The sequence below is a fragment of the Rhineura floridana genome, chromosome 1 (assembly GCF_030035675.1).
Source record: "Rhineura floridana isolate rRhiFlo1 chromosome 1, rRhiFlo1.hap2, whole genome shotgun sequence".
Classification (NCBI taxonomy): Eukaryota; Metazoa; Chordata; class Lepidosauria; order Squamata; family Rhineuridae; genus Rhineura; species Rhineura floridana.
In genome coordinates, this window is record NC_084480.1 from 287,397,257 (window position 1) to 287,414,113 (window position 16,857).

General features: G+C 39.6%; 1 protein-coding gene across 8 annotated transcripts in view; it reads left to right on the plus strand.

Annotated features, from left to right (window-relative positions):
- The window catches only part of SPAG1 (sperm associated antigen 1), a 72,565-nt gene that overhangs the window by 13,126 nt on the left and 42,582 nt on the right, over window positions 1-16,857 (plus strand). For all 8 annotated transcript variants that reach the window (XR_009759769.1, XM_061604277.1, XM_061604298.1 and 5 more), the window contains exons 5-10: window positions 3,649-3,716; window positions 5,049-5,158; window positions 5,779-5,884; window positions 6,782-6,912; window positions 9,347-9,453; window positions 15,694-15,853. Coding sequence is in view for 7 of the 8 variants with exons in the window: in XM_061604277.1 (XP_061460261.1) it covers window positions 3,649-3,716; window positions 5,049-5,158; window positions 5,779-5,884; window positions 6,782-6,912; window positions 9,347-9,453; window positions 15,694-15,853 (682 nt within the window). In the remaining variant the exon portion in view is untranslated. The remainder of the gene's footprint in view (window positions 1-3,648; window positions 3,717-5,048; window positions 5,159-5,778; window positions 5,885-6,781; window positions 6,913-9,346; window positions 9,454-15,693; window positions 15,854-16,857) is intronic.

The following is a 16,857-nucleotide window of genomic DNA, read 5'->3' on the forward strand; positions in this document are numbered from 1 at the left end:
CCTCTCCTGTGTAGAGCTCGTACGGCTCCATGGTATACCCCAGAGCTGAGAGCGATGAAACAATATAGGAGACGGCTTGAGTGCAGATGGAGGCAAACTCCTAGTGGATGCAATTATACACTGGTAAGTGCCTATGGTAAGCTGTATTTAGGGGCAGTAAGGGCAGCAAAAAAAAAATATTTTGCTGCCACTATCAAATCATCAATCTGCCACCCAGCGGAGCTCTTCAGAATTGTCCGGGGGCTATTACACTCTGGCCCCAGGGACATGGTAGAACCATCTGAGGCCTGCTGTAATGAATTTGTTAGGCACTTCCAGGATAAAATCTTTAGCATCCACCAGGACTTAGACTCCAGTGTTATAGCAGGTGAATCAAGTGACGTATCCAGAGAACAGCCTTGTCCCAATTTTTTGGATGAGTTTCCGTTGGTGCAGCTTGAGGACATTGACAAGGTTCTTGGACAGGTTCGTGCAACCACTTCTGTGCTGGATCCTTGCCCTTCTTGGCTAATAAAAGCTAGCAGGGATGGAACAGCCGGCTGGGCCAGGGAAGTGATTAATGCCTCTCTGCGAGAGGGGGTGGTCCCTGGCTGCCTGAAAGAGGCAGTAGTGAGACCACTCCTGAAGAGGCTTTGCCTGGACCCAGAAAATCTTAATAACTATAGGCTGGTAGCAAATGTTCCATTCCTGGGCAAGGTCCTTGAACGAGTGGTTGCAGGCCAGCTCCAGACACTCTTGGATGAGACCGATTATCTGGATCCATTTCAGTCGGGTTTCAGGCCTGGTTTTGGCATGGAAACAGCCTTGGTCGCCCTGTATGATGACCTTTGTTGGGAGAGAGACAGGGGGAGTGTGACTGTTGATTCTCCTTGATCTCTCAGCAGCTTTCGATACCATCAACCATGGTATCGTTCTGGGGAGACTAGCTGAGTTGGGAGTGGGAGGTACTGCATTGCAGTGGTTCCACTCCTACTTGGCAGGTCAGCTCCAGAAGGTGGTGCTTGGGGAACATTGCTCGGCACCCTGGACTCTCCAGTATGGGGTTCCGCAGGGGTCAGTTCTGTCCCCCATGCTGTTCAACATCTACATGAAACCGTTGGGTGCAGTCATCCGGAGCTTTGGAGTGCGTTGCCATCAGTATGCTGATGACATGCAGCTCTATTTCTCCTTTTCATCTTCTTCCGGTGAGGCTGTCAATGTGCTGAACCAGTGCCTGGCTGTGACAATGGACTGGATGAGGGCTAATAAACTGAGGCTGAATCCAGACAAGACTGAAATGCTGTTAGTGAGTGGTTCTTCTGACCAGATGGTGGATGTCCAACCTGTTCCGGATGGAGTTACACTCCCCCTGAAGGAGCAGGTTCGTAGCTTGCGGGTTTTCCTAGAACCATCTCTGTCACTTGAGGCTCAGGTAGCCTCGATGGCACTTCGGTTGGTGGCCCAACTACGCCCCTATCTGGACAGGGATAACCTGGCTTCAGTTGTCCATGCTCTGGTAACCTCCACATTAGATTACTGCAATGCACTCTACATGGGGCTGCCTTTGAAGACGGTTCGAAAACTGCAGCTTGTGCAAAATGCAGCGGCCAGATTGGTAACAGAGACCAGACGGTCCGAACATATAAAACCGATTCTGGCCCACTTGCATTGGCTGCCTGTATGTTTCTGAGCTCGATTCAAGGTGCTGGTTTTGACCTATAAAGCCTTACACGGCTTGGGACCACAATATCTGATGGAACGCCTCTCCCGATACAAACCCACCTGTTCAAGATCAAACGCCCTCCTCTGGGTGCCTACTCCAAGGGAAGCTCGGAGGGTGGCAACAAGGGAGAGGGCCTTCTCAGTGGTGGCCCCCAAATTATGGAATGATTTCTGTGATGTGGTGCACCTGGCGCCAACACTGTTATCTTTTCGGCGCCAGGTCAAGACTTTCCTCTTCTCCCAGGCATTTTAAATTGTTTTTATATTGTTTTGAATTTTAAAATTGTGTTTTAAATTGTTTTTAAAATGTGTTTTAAATTGTATATTTGTTTTAATGTTTTTGATTGCTGTGAACCGCCCAGAGAGCTTCGGCTATGGGGCGGTATACAAGTGCAATAGATAAATAAATAAAATATAAATTAGTCATACAGTATATCACCATTTGTGAATATAATCTATGGATAAATGCAATGCCTCTTTTCATTTTTGCCATTATAAATATTGTCTCTTTTATTAGAAATAATGTTCATGCTTATATAACCAAAATCACATAAGAGAAATGTACTGGCAGATGAGGGTGACTCCAAGGAACACAAAATTAAAAAAATATGCAGGGGGGGAAACATCGAAAGGCACCACCATGATAATTCAGTAGCATGGAAAGTTGAGAGACCGCTGGCAACCTCCTTCCAAATAATTGAGTGGGAGTGAGGAACAAAATAATGAGTGGAACAGGAGAACACAGAATGGGAAGTATCAGTAGGCTCAGGGGAAGTCCAAGGTTTGCAGAAGAAAGTAAAAACAAGCCCAAACCAGCCCAGTGAGGACTGAGCATGTTCAGTGAGTATGAAGAATGGAAAGCTGGAGGGGAGGAGGAATGAAATGGCTAGATTCTTGGAAGAGGTAGCATTCCACATTTCATGTTTTGTTGCTGGTCCTACTTGTTTATGTATGTTTGCAAACAATATGCTTGCAATTCAGAAATTAGAGGGAGCTCTTAAAATGTGCAGCCTGATGCCATGCACATATAATTAATTGTGTTCAGAAATAAGCCTGAGTTTAGTTGGACTTCTAAGTAAGCATACATAGGACTTATTTCTAAGTAAGCATACATAGGACTACAATCTTAGGCTGCTTACACATCGTTCATGTAAAGCACATGACTTCCCCCAAATATCTTAGTTGCTGTAGTTTACTCCTCACAGAGCTACAGTTCCCAGTACCTTTAAGAAACTACCGTTCCTAGGATTCTTTGGGCGAAGTCATGTGCTTTAAATAGATGGTGTGTAAGCCTATAGCTGAATCCAATGGAGTTACCAGAGTTTCTATACCTAGAACAGATCATTGGGCTTGGGCAACTACATGTAACTAAGGCTGTAACAATGTGTTGGTGGACAGACCTATGTTTTATTTGAAACACCCTCTACTCTGTATAAATTTGGCACAGTCCATATATAGCTAATTCTCTTGAATTCAGTGTAGTTCATGAAATTGTAGTATAAGCCAATTTTAAATTCAAGTGTTCTTCTTTTATTTATTTATTTATTTATTTATTACATTTCTACCCTGGCTTTCTTTTCATGATTGAAACTCAAGGCGGCTTACATATGGTTCCCAGGCGGTCTCCCATCCAGGCACTGACCACACCTGACTCTGCTTAGCTTCAGTAATAGCAACTTACGCCTCTCTCTTTTTGGAATGAAGCAGCAGCTATTTTTTTCAGATAGGAATCTTTAATACTGAAATATTGAAATTAACGGTTGGTTGGTAAGCACGTCATTTTAGAAAGGGTATCAAGTGAATGAATTACTTACCAGATATATCTGAACTTCAAAGCCTCAATTTGAGGGAGCTAATGATGATCTTACATCTTCATGTCATGAAAAGTAGCAAAACAAATTGCTTATGAATTTTATTTTTGATATCTTGTCTGACATTTCATTCTAGAACAAAATGTCAGGAAACAGACAAATAAAGAAGAAAAACGTACCAAGGGACTACAGAGAGTGGGATAAGTATGTCAGATACCTTCTGCCAATAATTCAATTAAATTATTTTTCTAATTTTAATTGGGTATTTAGGTAGTTTTGAGTTTATTTTTATGTTAACATTTGCTTGAAATTTGCAAAGTCTCACAGGTCTAACTATAGACAAAAGGTATTCAGAAGTCTAGTTTATAGCCTTAGCAGAGAAGGCTTCACAAAAATTTAGAGAAGACTTTAAAAATGATGCCTTTTTTTAAATATGGAACAGCACAATTTATTTTACAAGAAATATCAGAGAAGGGGGGGAACACTGCATATTTAAAACATTTGTGCAACATATGAAGCACAGAACTTTGCATATTTGAGAGGTATTGAACCACCACAGTTGGGCTGTTTCATTATCATCCCCTAGGATCACTGGGACAATACACTAAAGATGTCAAACAAGACGTGCTTCAGCATCTAAAGAGCTTCAAACAAACACTGTACCTGTGTAGAACATGTTGTTTTTATTTTAATATATTGTATGTTTAATTGATAATATAATAAGTTTTTTAAATTACTTGAAATTGAAACTATGAACCCAGTGATAGCATTAATAAAGTTTTTCACTACAGAAGCATGGCACATAGACTATGTAAATATATAAAGTAAATTTAAATTTCAAAATCTAATATTGAACTGTCTGTTTTCTAGTGACCAATCTGTAGAACTACACATACGAAACACACCAAACTTCTCAGAATAGGGTTTCATGTCTCTCACGCATTCACCTGTAACACAAAGCAGTCAAGATACTAACAGCTGTGTTCCACTGAAGATGTAATGGATTGCATGCTTTTTCCTAAAGGAGATAACTGCAAAACAAATGACTTTAAAGCCCAGATTCAGTCCGCATATTGTTGGTTGAAGAGTTCTGGTGTCAGAACTAGGAAAGACAGCTCTGTGACTGGAGAAGTGCTGTCTGAATTCATTTACCATGTGGACTGTGATGAACTATTGATATAGTGATATAATGCTGCTCTTTTTGCCTTTATTGGGTTAATGTATGGTCTTGCTATAATTACACAAACGTGTAATTATAATTTACATATGTATATCTTACATATGTATGTTATGTGTATATATATGGCGTACTGGTTATGCCATATACGTAGTGGGAGACCAGGGTTCAATTCCCTGCTCACTGATAAAGCTCACTGGGTGACCTTGGGCTAGTCACCCTCTCTCAGCCTAACCTACCTCACAGGGTTGTTGTGAGGAAAAAGGAGGAGGAGGAGAATCATGTACACCACCTTGAAGTCCTTGGTAGAAAGGTGGGATGTAAATGTAATAAATAAATAAAATGCTTTTCATTTAAAGGTTTAACATGGAAAAAGAATGTTCCAAAATTGATGGATATGGAGAAAATTATTCTAACACCAGCTTTAGTAGTAACAAAGGATTACCAAAAACTGATATAGACACAACAGGTAACTTTTCACTGAGTACTGCAGTGAGTTTTGTTTACTGTGTTAAACATAGCCAGAATTGCTGAATGCAGTATTTAAAAATCCATTGCTTTTTATTGTATACTTTGCTGGGATAGCAGATAAATCAGCAATATAGCTAGAATATAGCTATTTTGCAAACAAGTTTTAAAATTGTATAATCCTTTGATTGCTAAAAATAGCATATGCTTAAATAATACCACAAATCCAAACAGCGGTTTCAGCCACTGTTTATTTAACACCAAAAGAGTTCAGCCTATAAAGCTTCCTTATACTATGTCAAACCATTGGTCAGTCTAGTCCACAACCATCTATTCTGATTGGCATTAGTACTCCAAGGTCTCAGGCAGAGGCATTTCCCAACTTTGCTATCTGAGATCCTTTTAATTGGACATGCATGCTGTGAATTAAACTTGTAACCTTGTGTATGCAGTGTATGTATTGTACCATTGACATATAGCATGTTGCTTATGGGCATTGCTACCTCCACTAAGTAGAGGTTTAGATCAGTGCAACAGGGCACATTTGTAATGTTTTATAGCTAAATGTTTTTGGTTTTGCCTGAAATTTTCTTCCTTGAATATGTAATGGATATTTTCTAGGTATGTCTACAAAAGAAAAAAACTTTATTGCTAATCGTGAAAAAGAAAAAGGAAATGAGGCATTTGTCACAGGGGACTACAAAGAAGCAGTTGTTTACTATATTCGGTGAGTTAATGCTGTTTGAGCTAAGGTGGGGAACTGGAACTTGTTTTGGCATTGGGGAGCTGAGATACTTGAAGTGCCTCTGCCACCTATCACCCAACTGGCCAACTCCAACCCTCACTTCCAGAAGCTAGAGGGAAAAGCTTGTGTTTGTTTTGGTACTAGGTGACAGAAGCACTTTGTGCACTTTTGACAGCCAAAAGTCAAAAATGGCAAGCCTCGGCCCTCCTTTCCAGCTTGGAGCTGCTGGCAGTGGGATTTTGTGTGCTCTGAAGCTCAGTACAGTCTCAGCCCTATTCCCAAACTAGAGAGCTTATCACCCTTGCCAGATGTAACATTTTCCATGACAAGGGTGGCAGATGGAATAGTGGACCACTGCGTCTTTCTTACATGCTTTATCATATAGTCTTTGTATTATTGCTTGTACTCAAATTCCTGTATTGAGATACACAGAATCAATACAGAATGACTGGCAAACTACAGAAAACAATTTATCCCTCTTTAGGTCTTTGATGTGTATTCTTCATCTTGCTTTGCCATTTCATTACCAGATGGGAAGTTACACCCACTCCTATTTGATCTTTCACACTTTTGACCTAATCTTACTTCATTTGTACTCTGTACAATACTGTAACACTCCTGTCTTTTACATTCCTAGACCTTATGGGTTTACTTTGTAATACTATTCCCGCACCTCCTGCCCAATTCTTCTGTCTGTGATCATACATAATAGTTATACATATATTTATCTGCCAATTGAGGATAATGTTTCTAGTCTCTGACAAAGTGGCTCTGAGCCCATGGAAGGTTAATAAACTTCTTAGGCTTTAAGGTGTCATCAGACTCTTTATTGAAGTGTCTGTTAATTTCAGTCTGCCTAATGCCTTCAGTATTTTGCAGGAGCATATCTGCATTTCCCACTGTGGCTGCATACAACAACAAAGCCCAGGCAGAAATAAAACTTCAGAAATGGCATGTTGCTCTTCAGGACTGTGAGACTGTATTAAAAATGGACCCTGGAAACATAAAAGGTAAAATGAAAAAAAGATACTTTTGAAAAATTAGCACTGGCACAAACCATTTAAAATTAATGGAGCAAGCCAGCATAGGTGACAAACACTCTTTTAAAAAACAATTTATGGGTTGCAATCTGTTTAATTAATCATTCCTCTTCTCCCTTTTTTTGGCTTCAGTAATGACCATTTTGATGGCAATATGTTCACTTTATGAAAGGACCAAGAGTACTGTGGAGCAACCAGTTCCATTTTTTATTTTTCTATCTCTGTTATAGTGGGAAATGAATTGTTCCCAAAATAGTGGGTTAGTACTCTTGCTAAGTTCTTCACATTTTTATATGAGAAGAAATTGATGGTAGTACAATATCTGAGTTTTGCCATTAGACACCTGATTATTTCCCCCTTCTCATCCCCTACATTCACTGCAAAAACTTATTCTCCTTCACTTCATGTAGATTCTGAGATAGAACTGACCAGGAAATGGTGGGAAAAGTTCACTTTAAGCAAAAAGGAATCCCTTTCCAACTGCTAATCAGCAGAGGGAAATTCAGCCTAAAGCAGTTTCTTGCAATCCTAACAGGTGAAAAGTCTTATTTTCCATATAGTGACAAAGGGAAGTCCCCAGGTACCTAGGGAGTGCCTTTTCCTAGCAACAAACTAAGGAAAGAAAAAAAGAAGAATAACAGAGCAATCCTACAGTTGCCTGGCGTGGAGCCAGTGGAAGATGAACTGCTACTTCCTAAGCACCAGCTAGGACACAGTGGTGGTAGGGGTGGTTTTTCTTCTTTAGTTCCCTCCCCCATTCATTTCAGTAGGAGGCAAAATAACTGCCAATTCCAGGATTGGTGTAGTTAGTCTTCCTTCCTTGTCAGCTGAATGGAAGGGCTTTGAATCCTATGGATCCAAGGCCTCACCCTCAATCATCTTCAACATGCCTCTTTTCAGACCCTATTAGCAGGGTACTGATGGTGGAGTAATGATTGCACCAAAGCTTTCCACCACTGCAATGAGGAGGCCTTCAGGAGTAGAACCTCTCCTGTACCTGAAGAGGCAGGACTATAGGATCCAATGGTCCCTCAGCTATCCTCCCCAGGAGAAATTGTTCCTGAATTATTTTATTGTATTAAATTTATATCTTGCCTTCCTCCACAAAGGAGGCCAGGTTGGTGCCTTCAAGGCAATTATGCTTGCACCTTAATTAATTAATTGATTGATTGATTTATATCCTGCCCTTCCTCCCAGCAGGAGCCCAGGGAGGCAAACAGAAGCACTAAAACTTTAAAATATCATAAAAACAGACCTTAAAATACATTAAAATAAAACATTTTTTTAAAAGCTTTAAGAACATCTTTTTAAAAGGGTTAAAAACATTATTAAAAAAACATATTAAGCAATTCTAACACAAATGCAGACTGGGATGGGATCTTTAAGAGATGGTTGGTCTCTCCAGCTTACAGCAACTGTGATGTGCTTTTGCTCTCTTCCTGTGACAAGTGATTGTGTGCAGATACTACATTTTGAATTTATGTGTACCTGTTCCTGCAATTCTCATACATACATATGCTATACGTCGTGTGTGTTTAGGACTAGGACCAGGGAGTCCTGGCTAGCTCACTTTACAGGTTGTTGTGAGAATAAAATGAGGGAGTAACATAAGCCACTCAGAGATCCTTGGAGGAAGAACAGCATAAAAATACAATGAATAAAGAAGAAAAACTGCAGTGTTACATTATATAGGTTTTTGCAGCTGTAATATATACTTTAGAGGGGTAAACTTTGAGAACCAATTATACTTTGATGGGAGGGAAGGACAGGCTAGAAACTTAAACTAATAATTATGGTACTAAAACGGGTGGGGAACCTTTTTCAATCTTAGGGCCATATTCACTTCTGGGCAGCCTTCCCAGACCACATGCCATTGGTGAGCAGGGCCAGAGGAAAAAGAGTGCAAAACAACGGTCAGTTTTACCTTTTGTACAGTAGGGTAGCTTCTTAACTTCCCCACATCTCTCTGAATCCTCCATCCAGACAAGCAAGAACCATTCTCAGAGTTTAAGGATGCATTCCAGCCAGGCAAAAGCACTCAAGGAGGGTGTAAAGCAGGGGTAGTGAGGGGTGTGGTTCAGAAGGGTGTGTGGCCTGGGGAGAGTTTCAAGGGTCAGACAGAGAGGCCTGAAAGGCTGCCTTTGGCCCTGGGCCTGAAGTTCGCCATCCCTGTACCAAAACGTGTATGGATCTTTTGTATGTGAAGATGGTTGTCTATATTGTGTCAAATTGAGATTAATTTTTAAACTGTTACTCTTTATTACAAAGCTATTTTGCAGTCATTTCAGGTTATTATATAAATGCAGAATTATTTTACTTTTACATTATTTCACACTACATTGAAAGATTTGCTATGTAACTTAGAACAGTGCAGTAAAATGAATACATCTTTACTGATCTGCAGCTCTTATGCGCCGTGCTGCTGTTTACACCAATCTACATAATTTCAGAGCAGCTGCAGAAGATTTGAAGAAAGTGTTACATATTGAGCCAGAAAATACCATAGCTAAGGTAAGGATTAGTGGAAGGATTGCAAACTGTGGATATGGTTTGTATTACACAAATTTATTTTTGAGAGATGGGACACAGTTATAACATTAAGGGCACAATCCTATACTCCACTGGCTGAGGGGCCTATAGGATTTGTGGGAAGCCTTGCTCTGCCATTGGAATTTGAGATATTCAGTGAAATAGTCAAAGTGATGTGGAATTGTGGGTGAGACATGGGCACAGGGGAGGAGCACATTTGTGCCATATTCTATATGCCCCCAAGCCATGGCCGCACACCTGTTGGTGATACAGCTTTATATTAGCTCTGGATCTGGGACAAAGAATTTTCCTCGCATTGACTTCCATGGGAAGGATTTTTTTTTAAAAAAATACTTATTGCCCCCTTTGATAACCACCCTGCTCATGTCACTGCAACATTGCACATTATATGGTATACTTCAACAAATCACCACCAGTATATAAACCCCACACAGAGATCATTACTAGGATGTCAGGGTGTGTGCCATGAGGCTATATCTTTCTGGCCCCGTATTATGCACACTTAGGCATCACAGTAGGGAATTCTGTGTGCAAAATGCTCTTTCCCCAAACGGGACACTTTCCACAAAATAACCTGTAGCCACAGCACTGGAGACTGCTGCTGTCAATGTATATTTGTGATTCCCTTGCTGTCTTTCTGGGCCCCTCCCTTCAACTACTTGTCAAGAGTCCTTTCCTCCTAATGTGGGTCTTGAGCCCTTGTCTCTTTCCTTCTCTTTGTGCTCCAAAATTGTTGTGAGCAGCATATGGGGATTTGTACCTCTGTTTGTAGGGATGCCTTGTTGCTGCTGGCTGAGCCATTGTAGCAGATAGTGTGGGGCACTCTGGTGTTGTGTGTGTGGTGGAGGTGTGGTATTGTGAGTTCATTGGCTCCCTCTGTGGATGTTGTCATTGGCACAGTCCTTGATTGGTGGGCTTTGGTAGTGTTTCCATTGACACTGGGGGCATGTCAGCCTACTGCAGCATATTTCCTCCACTCTGGTTTAGTGCAGTTGACATCAGTGTCACAGAAATGTCAGTAGGAGTATGGTAATGTATAATTGTGCCACACATGATGAATTTCATATAAATATGGGTTGGATCCAGACTGTTAACTGAATTTGGGTCCCAATGAAATCAATGAGACTTAAGTTCAAATAACTTAGTGTTTATATCTGTCTTCACAGTAGAAGATATAGAGGTAGATCCCTGTACCTGAACTGACTTTCCCAGGAAGGGAGTTCTAGGCCTTACTGAAAAGTTAAAAATCAAGTCCAGATGGCATCCATCCAAGAGTTACTAAAGATGTGAAATTGCTGGTCTTCTAGCAAAAATTTGTAACTTGTAAGATCAGCCTCTGTACCTGAGGACTAGAATGTGGCCAATGTGATGTCAATGTTTAAAAAGCAATCCAGAAAATTATCGGCTGGTTAGCTTAATATCAGTTGTGGGAAAGCATTGTTAAAAATGGAATTATGAAGCATATAGACTAACAAGTCTTGCTGAAGCTGAACCAGTATGGTAAGCTCTGTCTAGCTGATTCTTTGAGAGTGGCAACAAGTATATAGATAGAGGTGATCCAGTCAACATTGTGTGCTTAACTGTTTATAAAGTACCTCACCAAAGACTCCTGAGTAAGTTTAGCAGTTATGAAATAAAAGGAGAGGTCCTCTTGTGGACAATTACTGGTTAAGAAACAGGAAGCAGGAATAAGTCTCCCAAGGATCTGTATTGGGACTGCCCTTTTAAACTTGTTCATACATAATCTAGAGTTAGGGGTGAGCAGTAACATAGACAAGTGTCCTGATTATACCAAATTGTTCAAAGTGGTTAAAAGAAAAATGGATTGGTGAGGAGCTCCAACAGCATCTCTGCAAACTGGAATGGGTAGTAAAGTGGCAAATGCAAATCATTGTAAGCAAGTGTAAAGTGATGCACTAATTTCTAAAAAATCTTAATTTCATACTTAGTATCTGAACTGGCGGTTACTGACCAGGATCAAGACTTTGAGGTCAGAGTGGATAACTTGATACTTGTGCAGCAGCAGTAAAAAAGGGAAATTCTATCTTAGGGATCATTAGGAAAGGAATGGAAAATAAAATATCATAATGCCATTATACAAATCTACAATTTGACCACATTCTGATCACAACCATCTCAGAAAGATTACTGTTGAGCTGGGAAAGATTCAGAGAAGGGCAACCAAAGTGATCAAGGGGTTGGACCATCTCCCCTATGAGGAAAGGTTGTAACACGGGGAAGGGCCATAGCTCTAGCAGATAGAGCACCTGCTCTGCATGCAGAAGGTCCCAGCTTCAATCCCCAGCATCGCCAGGTAGGACTGAGAGACTGCTGTCTGAAACCCTTGAGAGCTGCTGCTGGTCAGTGTAGACAATACTGAGCTGGATGGATCAGTGATCTGACTTGGTATAAGGCCTATGTTCCTATCTTTTGGGGCTTTTTAGTATATTTTATTTATTTATATCCCACCCTTTCTCCCAGTAGGAGCCCAGGGCGGCAATGGTATAGAGAAAAGGTATAGAGAAAAGACAAGTAAGGGAGCATTAGAGTTGTATAAGATTATGCATAGTGTGGAGAAAGCGGCTAGAGAGAGGCTTTTCTTCTCTCTCTTATAATATTAGAACCCAGGGCCATCCAATGGATTGAATATTGGAAGCCCTGATGGCTGTGTTCTCTACCTGCAATGTCGGGGCAGTATGTCTCTGAATACCAGTTGCTGTAAATCACACATGGCAGGGGTGCACTGTTGTACAGTAGGGCCCCGCTTACCGGCGCTTCACATTTTGGCGTTCCGCTAATGCGGCGGCTTTCAATTAGGGGAAATTCCCCGTTTTAAAGCCACTTTTGCGGCATTTTCACGGCATTTTCGTGCGGCGCACCCCATTATACTCAATGGGTTCCGCTTTACGGCGATTTCCGCTTTATGGCGGCAGTCCAGAACGGAACCTGCTGTATAAGCGGGGCCTGCCTGTACTCAGTTCATGTTTGTGGGCTTTCCATAGGCATCAGGATAGCCACTATGAGAACAAGATGCTAGACTTGATGGGCTTCGGTTTCATCTGGCATGGATCCAATCCTGTAATAGTATCTACTTATATTTTGCAACCAAATTTTGCAAGATGTTCCCGAGATCAAGGAGCAGGTTTGGATATAATTGGATGCCATTTTGAATCAAGATGGTGGATTAAAACTTTCAAAACCATGCTGATTTTGGGGTTTCTTAATTCCCGAGCAACACCAGATATGAGGTTGCCAATAGATATGAAGATATTTAGTATGGTATAATATATAAAAACTTCAGCATAGGAAGTCAGGTGTACTCTACATGTTGTACAAGGTCAAATCAGGTGATTACATACATACCGTTCTTCATATCTACACACCACAGAAACTTGCCAGCAATCATCGCTTCCTTTCCCATGTGCACACACATGTATTCACTGATGTAGATGTGTGTGATTGGCTACATTCACACCATACATTTATTCTACTATAATTGCACTTTAAACAGTCATGGGTTCCTCCAAAGAATCCTGGAAAGGGCAGTTAATGACAGGTGCTGAGAGTTGTTAGGAGACTCCTATTCTCTTCACAGCTACAACTGTCAGAGTGGTTAAACGGTCAGACCCTCTTTCTGTGAAACACTGGAAGTTGTAGCTCTGAGGGGAACAGGAGTCTCCTAACAACTCTCAGCACCCTTTGCAAACTACACTTCCCAGGATTCTTTGGGGGAGTCCATGACTGTAAAGTGGAATAATAGTGGAATGGATGTATGATGTGAATGTGATCACAGTCTCGGGGGGGGGGGTACCTGCATGATACTTGTAGTTTTCTACATGGAAATGATATCTATGTAGAAATTTCATTGTTCAATAATGTGCTGCAATCCTGAATGGTTTGGGCTATCTTTATAGTTTTTTGAAATAATTTTTATCTGAGAATAAATTATTATTCTCTTTTCTTTCCTTCATTCTGTGCATAAAGATACCCCTTTTTTCCCTTATGCAAATGGAAAAACAGTTAAGGGAGCATGGGGGAGGAGAAGAATGCAGCAGAAAGGGTAAAGCAGTTCTGCCAATGTCCCTTTCCTCCACTTTGAGTTGCAGCATTCACAGACTGTGTTCAGTTTTGTTTTTGTTTTTTTACAGAAATGGTTGATGTATGTAGTTTGTTCGTTGGGATCATCTGATTAGGTGGATTGTGATAGGTTCAAGACAGATAAAATGAAACACTTTATGTACAATTAGTTAATGGAATTCATTGCAGTAATCTCTTATAAAGATCACAAGCTTTTCAAAAGGGTAAAGGAAAACAAGCAAAATGATAAAAACAAACTTGTGAAGGATACGTCTGTCCATGGCTGTTAACTGTGATTAATTAAGCTAGAATCTTCATTCACAGGGAGTATACTCCTAATGCTCTATTTCCTCCCAGAATCATATCACCATATTTTCTTGTTTATAGTCACCCACAGGATAGCGCCCAGCCACTGCTGGAGAATGCTAGACTAGATGTACATTTGATTGCACCCTCAACACCATTCTTAAGTGAAGTGGTTACAAACTTTAACAAACTTTGATCCATTCACAAACTAAAGATAAATTTTATTTTTATTCAATTTTCTTTATTTGAGTACCTGTTAATATAGTGCCTCCAATGGAAAATGCCCAACTGTAAGACTTTCTTTATATGAAAAGATGTCACATTACTGTGTGCATTTTATTTATTTATTTATAAATATTTGTTTACTGATATTTCATTTTAAAAACCATCAAAATGGCTTACAACAAATCATTAAAAATACAGTAAGAACAAGGTCAGCTGTTGCAAAGAGACATCTTAATTGCATAAACCTGGTGGAACAGAAAGGTTTTCAGCAGGCGTTTAAAGGTAAAAACAGAAGGTGCCTGCTGAATCTCTGTTGCCAGAGCATTCCAGAGAACTGGGCCAATAACACTGAAGGCTCAGTTTTGTGTCAATGTTAAATGAGCCTTGCCAACTTGGGGTACAACCAGCGCTGCTCCTGCAGATGATCTTAGTGATCGAACTGGGATGTAAGGGTTCAGGTGGTCCCTAAGGTACCCTGGACCTAAGTTGTTCAGAGCTTTGTAAATAATACCTGACTCGGGTTCCCTAGTTCTAGAAAGTACACACAGTATTCTGAATGTGGGTACAACATAAACATATATGTCTATCTATTACTTTACTTTCTGTATTTGTGAAATGTGTTCTGTGGCTCACAAAATTAATATAATACAATATTAAAAATACAAAATAATAACAGTATATCACTCTGTACCCTTAAACAAGATAAAAAGACAGCTGAATATTGAGACCTCATATATCAATCATTTTTCCGCAGTTGTGCATAACTGTCTGGTAGAAGCCTTTGGAAATCTGCTTTTGCTGTGTAACTAATAAAGCTATTCCAAACAGCAAAAAAATGACTCTTTTTTTTTTTGCTGTTTCACAAGCTTTAGTTGGTGGGTGAGCTTTTCTAACAGCAATATTCTATAGGTCTTTGTATCAGAGACTGAGAGACAAGTACTGTACTAGTGTCATTCTGGCTGTATAGTCTGATGTGTGTGTACGTGTGTGTACACACATTCGTTTGTTCTTTTGATTGCCTCATTACTTCCCTCAAATGTATTCAATTGTGGGGTTAAAACAATCTCATTTAAGGTTTTAGACATTTCTTGGGTAACAATCTTCTAGTATTTAACCACTTTCTCACACTCCCTTCATAAATGCATGCATCCCATGTTTTCTGCATCCCTACCAGCACTCTGGGGCCATGTTCTGTAATAAATGTGACATTTGCACTGGTGTTCAATTCCACTTCATATCATTTGTAAATAGTACCACTCCCAATAGAATTCTGCCACATTTTAAAACCAGTGCTAAAATTGTATCACCTGGGTTTCTTAGGGAACTACTATTGTGCTGAACAGGTTATTTTTATACAATATCCTATGCAGGAATATGTATTTTTAGTTCTAGAAACTTGGATTCTGATATCACTTCTTATACTAGCTTCTCCAGTTTTCTTATTTGGACATTTGCATTTACAATATTTGTTTATATCTCATAATGCTGTAGTATAATTAATATATAAACAGTTGAAAGTACCTTTCAGTGGTGGAAATAATGTGTACATTTTATTTTTTTAAGAAAAAAATAAATATTGTTATTTTACTACAGAAAAACCTGTCAGATATTGAGAAGAATCTAAAAGAGTCAGAACCTATTTCTCAGACGCAAATCAAGGGAAAAAGAATACTTATTCAAGATATAGAAGAATTGGATGGTGATGAAGAACTAGGAAATGAAACAGAACATGAAAATGGCAGTGGAGACAAGAGTAATAATTAACTGTTTAATTGTTTTAAATGAAAGGATATGGAGCTGACTGCAGAGTATTCTCAATGGAACATAGGAAGATACCTATATTGAGTCAAACCATCAGTCCATCTAACTCAATATTATTTACATTGATAGATATCAACTCTCTAGGTTTTCAGAAAGGAGTCTTTTTAGGCCTACCTGAGATTCTGGAGACTTAACCTAGGGTCTTGTCCGTGCAAATTGTGCACACCACTACTAAGCTTAGTTTGAGAAAAGCCCTTATACATGCTTTTATCTGTAATATTGCACATCATTTGCCACCGATTCCATATTTCCCTTTGAAAAGCTTTCATTACCAAAGCTGAAATGGTTTTTTGAACTTGGAAGTCTTTAAACAAATTTTGAATCACTGGAGCAGCTTTTATTTGGGCACGTCTTGTAAAGATGTGAGCCTATATTTTTGGCTTGAAATTAAAGGTGAAACAGCACTTGGTTAAATATTGTATGTTTACATAATTTAAGAAATTGACATGTTCAATACTACAAGCTGTACTTTTAAAATCTGGACTTCTTTTGGCAAACTTAGCATATGCTGCAAAATTATTTTTTCTAAAGGTTACACTTCAATCCTTTTCTATCTCTTTAAATTTTCTTTCCGTTTAGGATGATTATTTCATACTCTAATACAGGCTAGCTGAGAGAAAGCATATGGTACATCTGCTTATCTCTTATACATTTGATATCTTATTTATCAACTTTCTAAAACTCATCTCCAAATTGCTTGCTTTGGAGCAAACTTACCTTTTTCAGAGAGTGAGTAGCTTGAGTGAATACAGCTTTACTGGGAATGAAAACTGTTAATTGTTTGTCCAATACTATTTTCTTCACTGCTATCTCTTTTAGAACTATCTGGATTTGAACAGAAAGCATTTTTAAAATAAAGTGTAGAAGAATTTATCCTTACCCTTGAGCAGGCTTGAAACTGTATATATTACTTCACAATATATTACATGGCTTTAA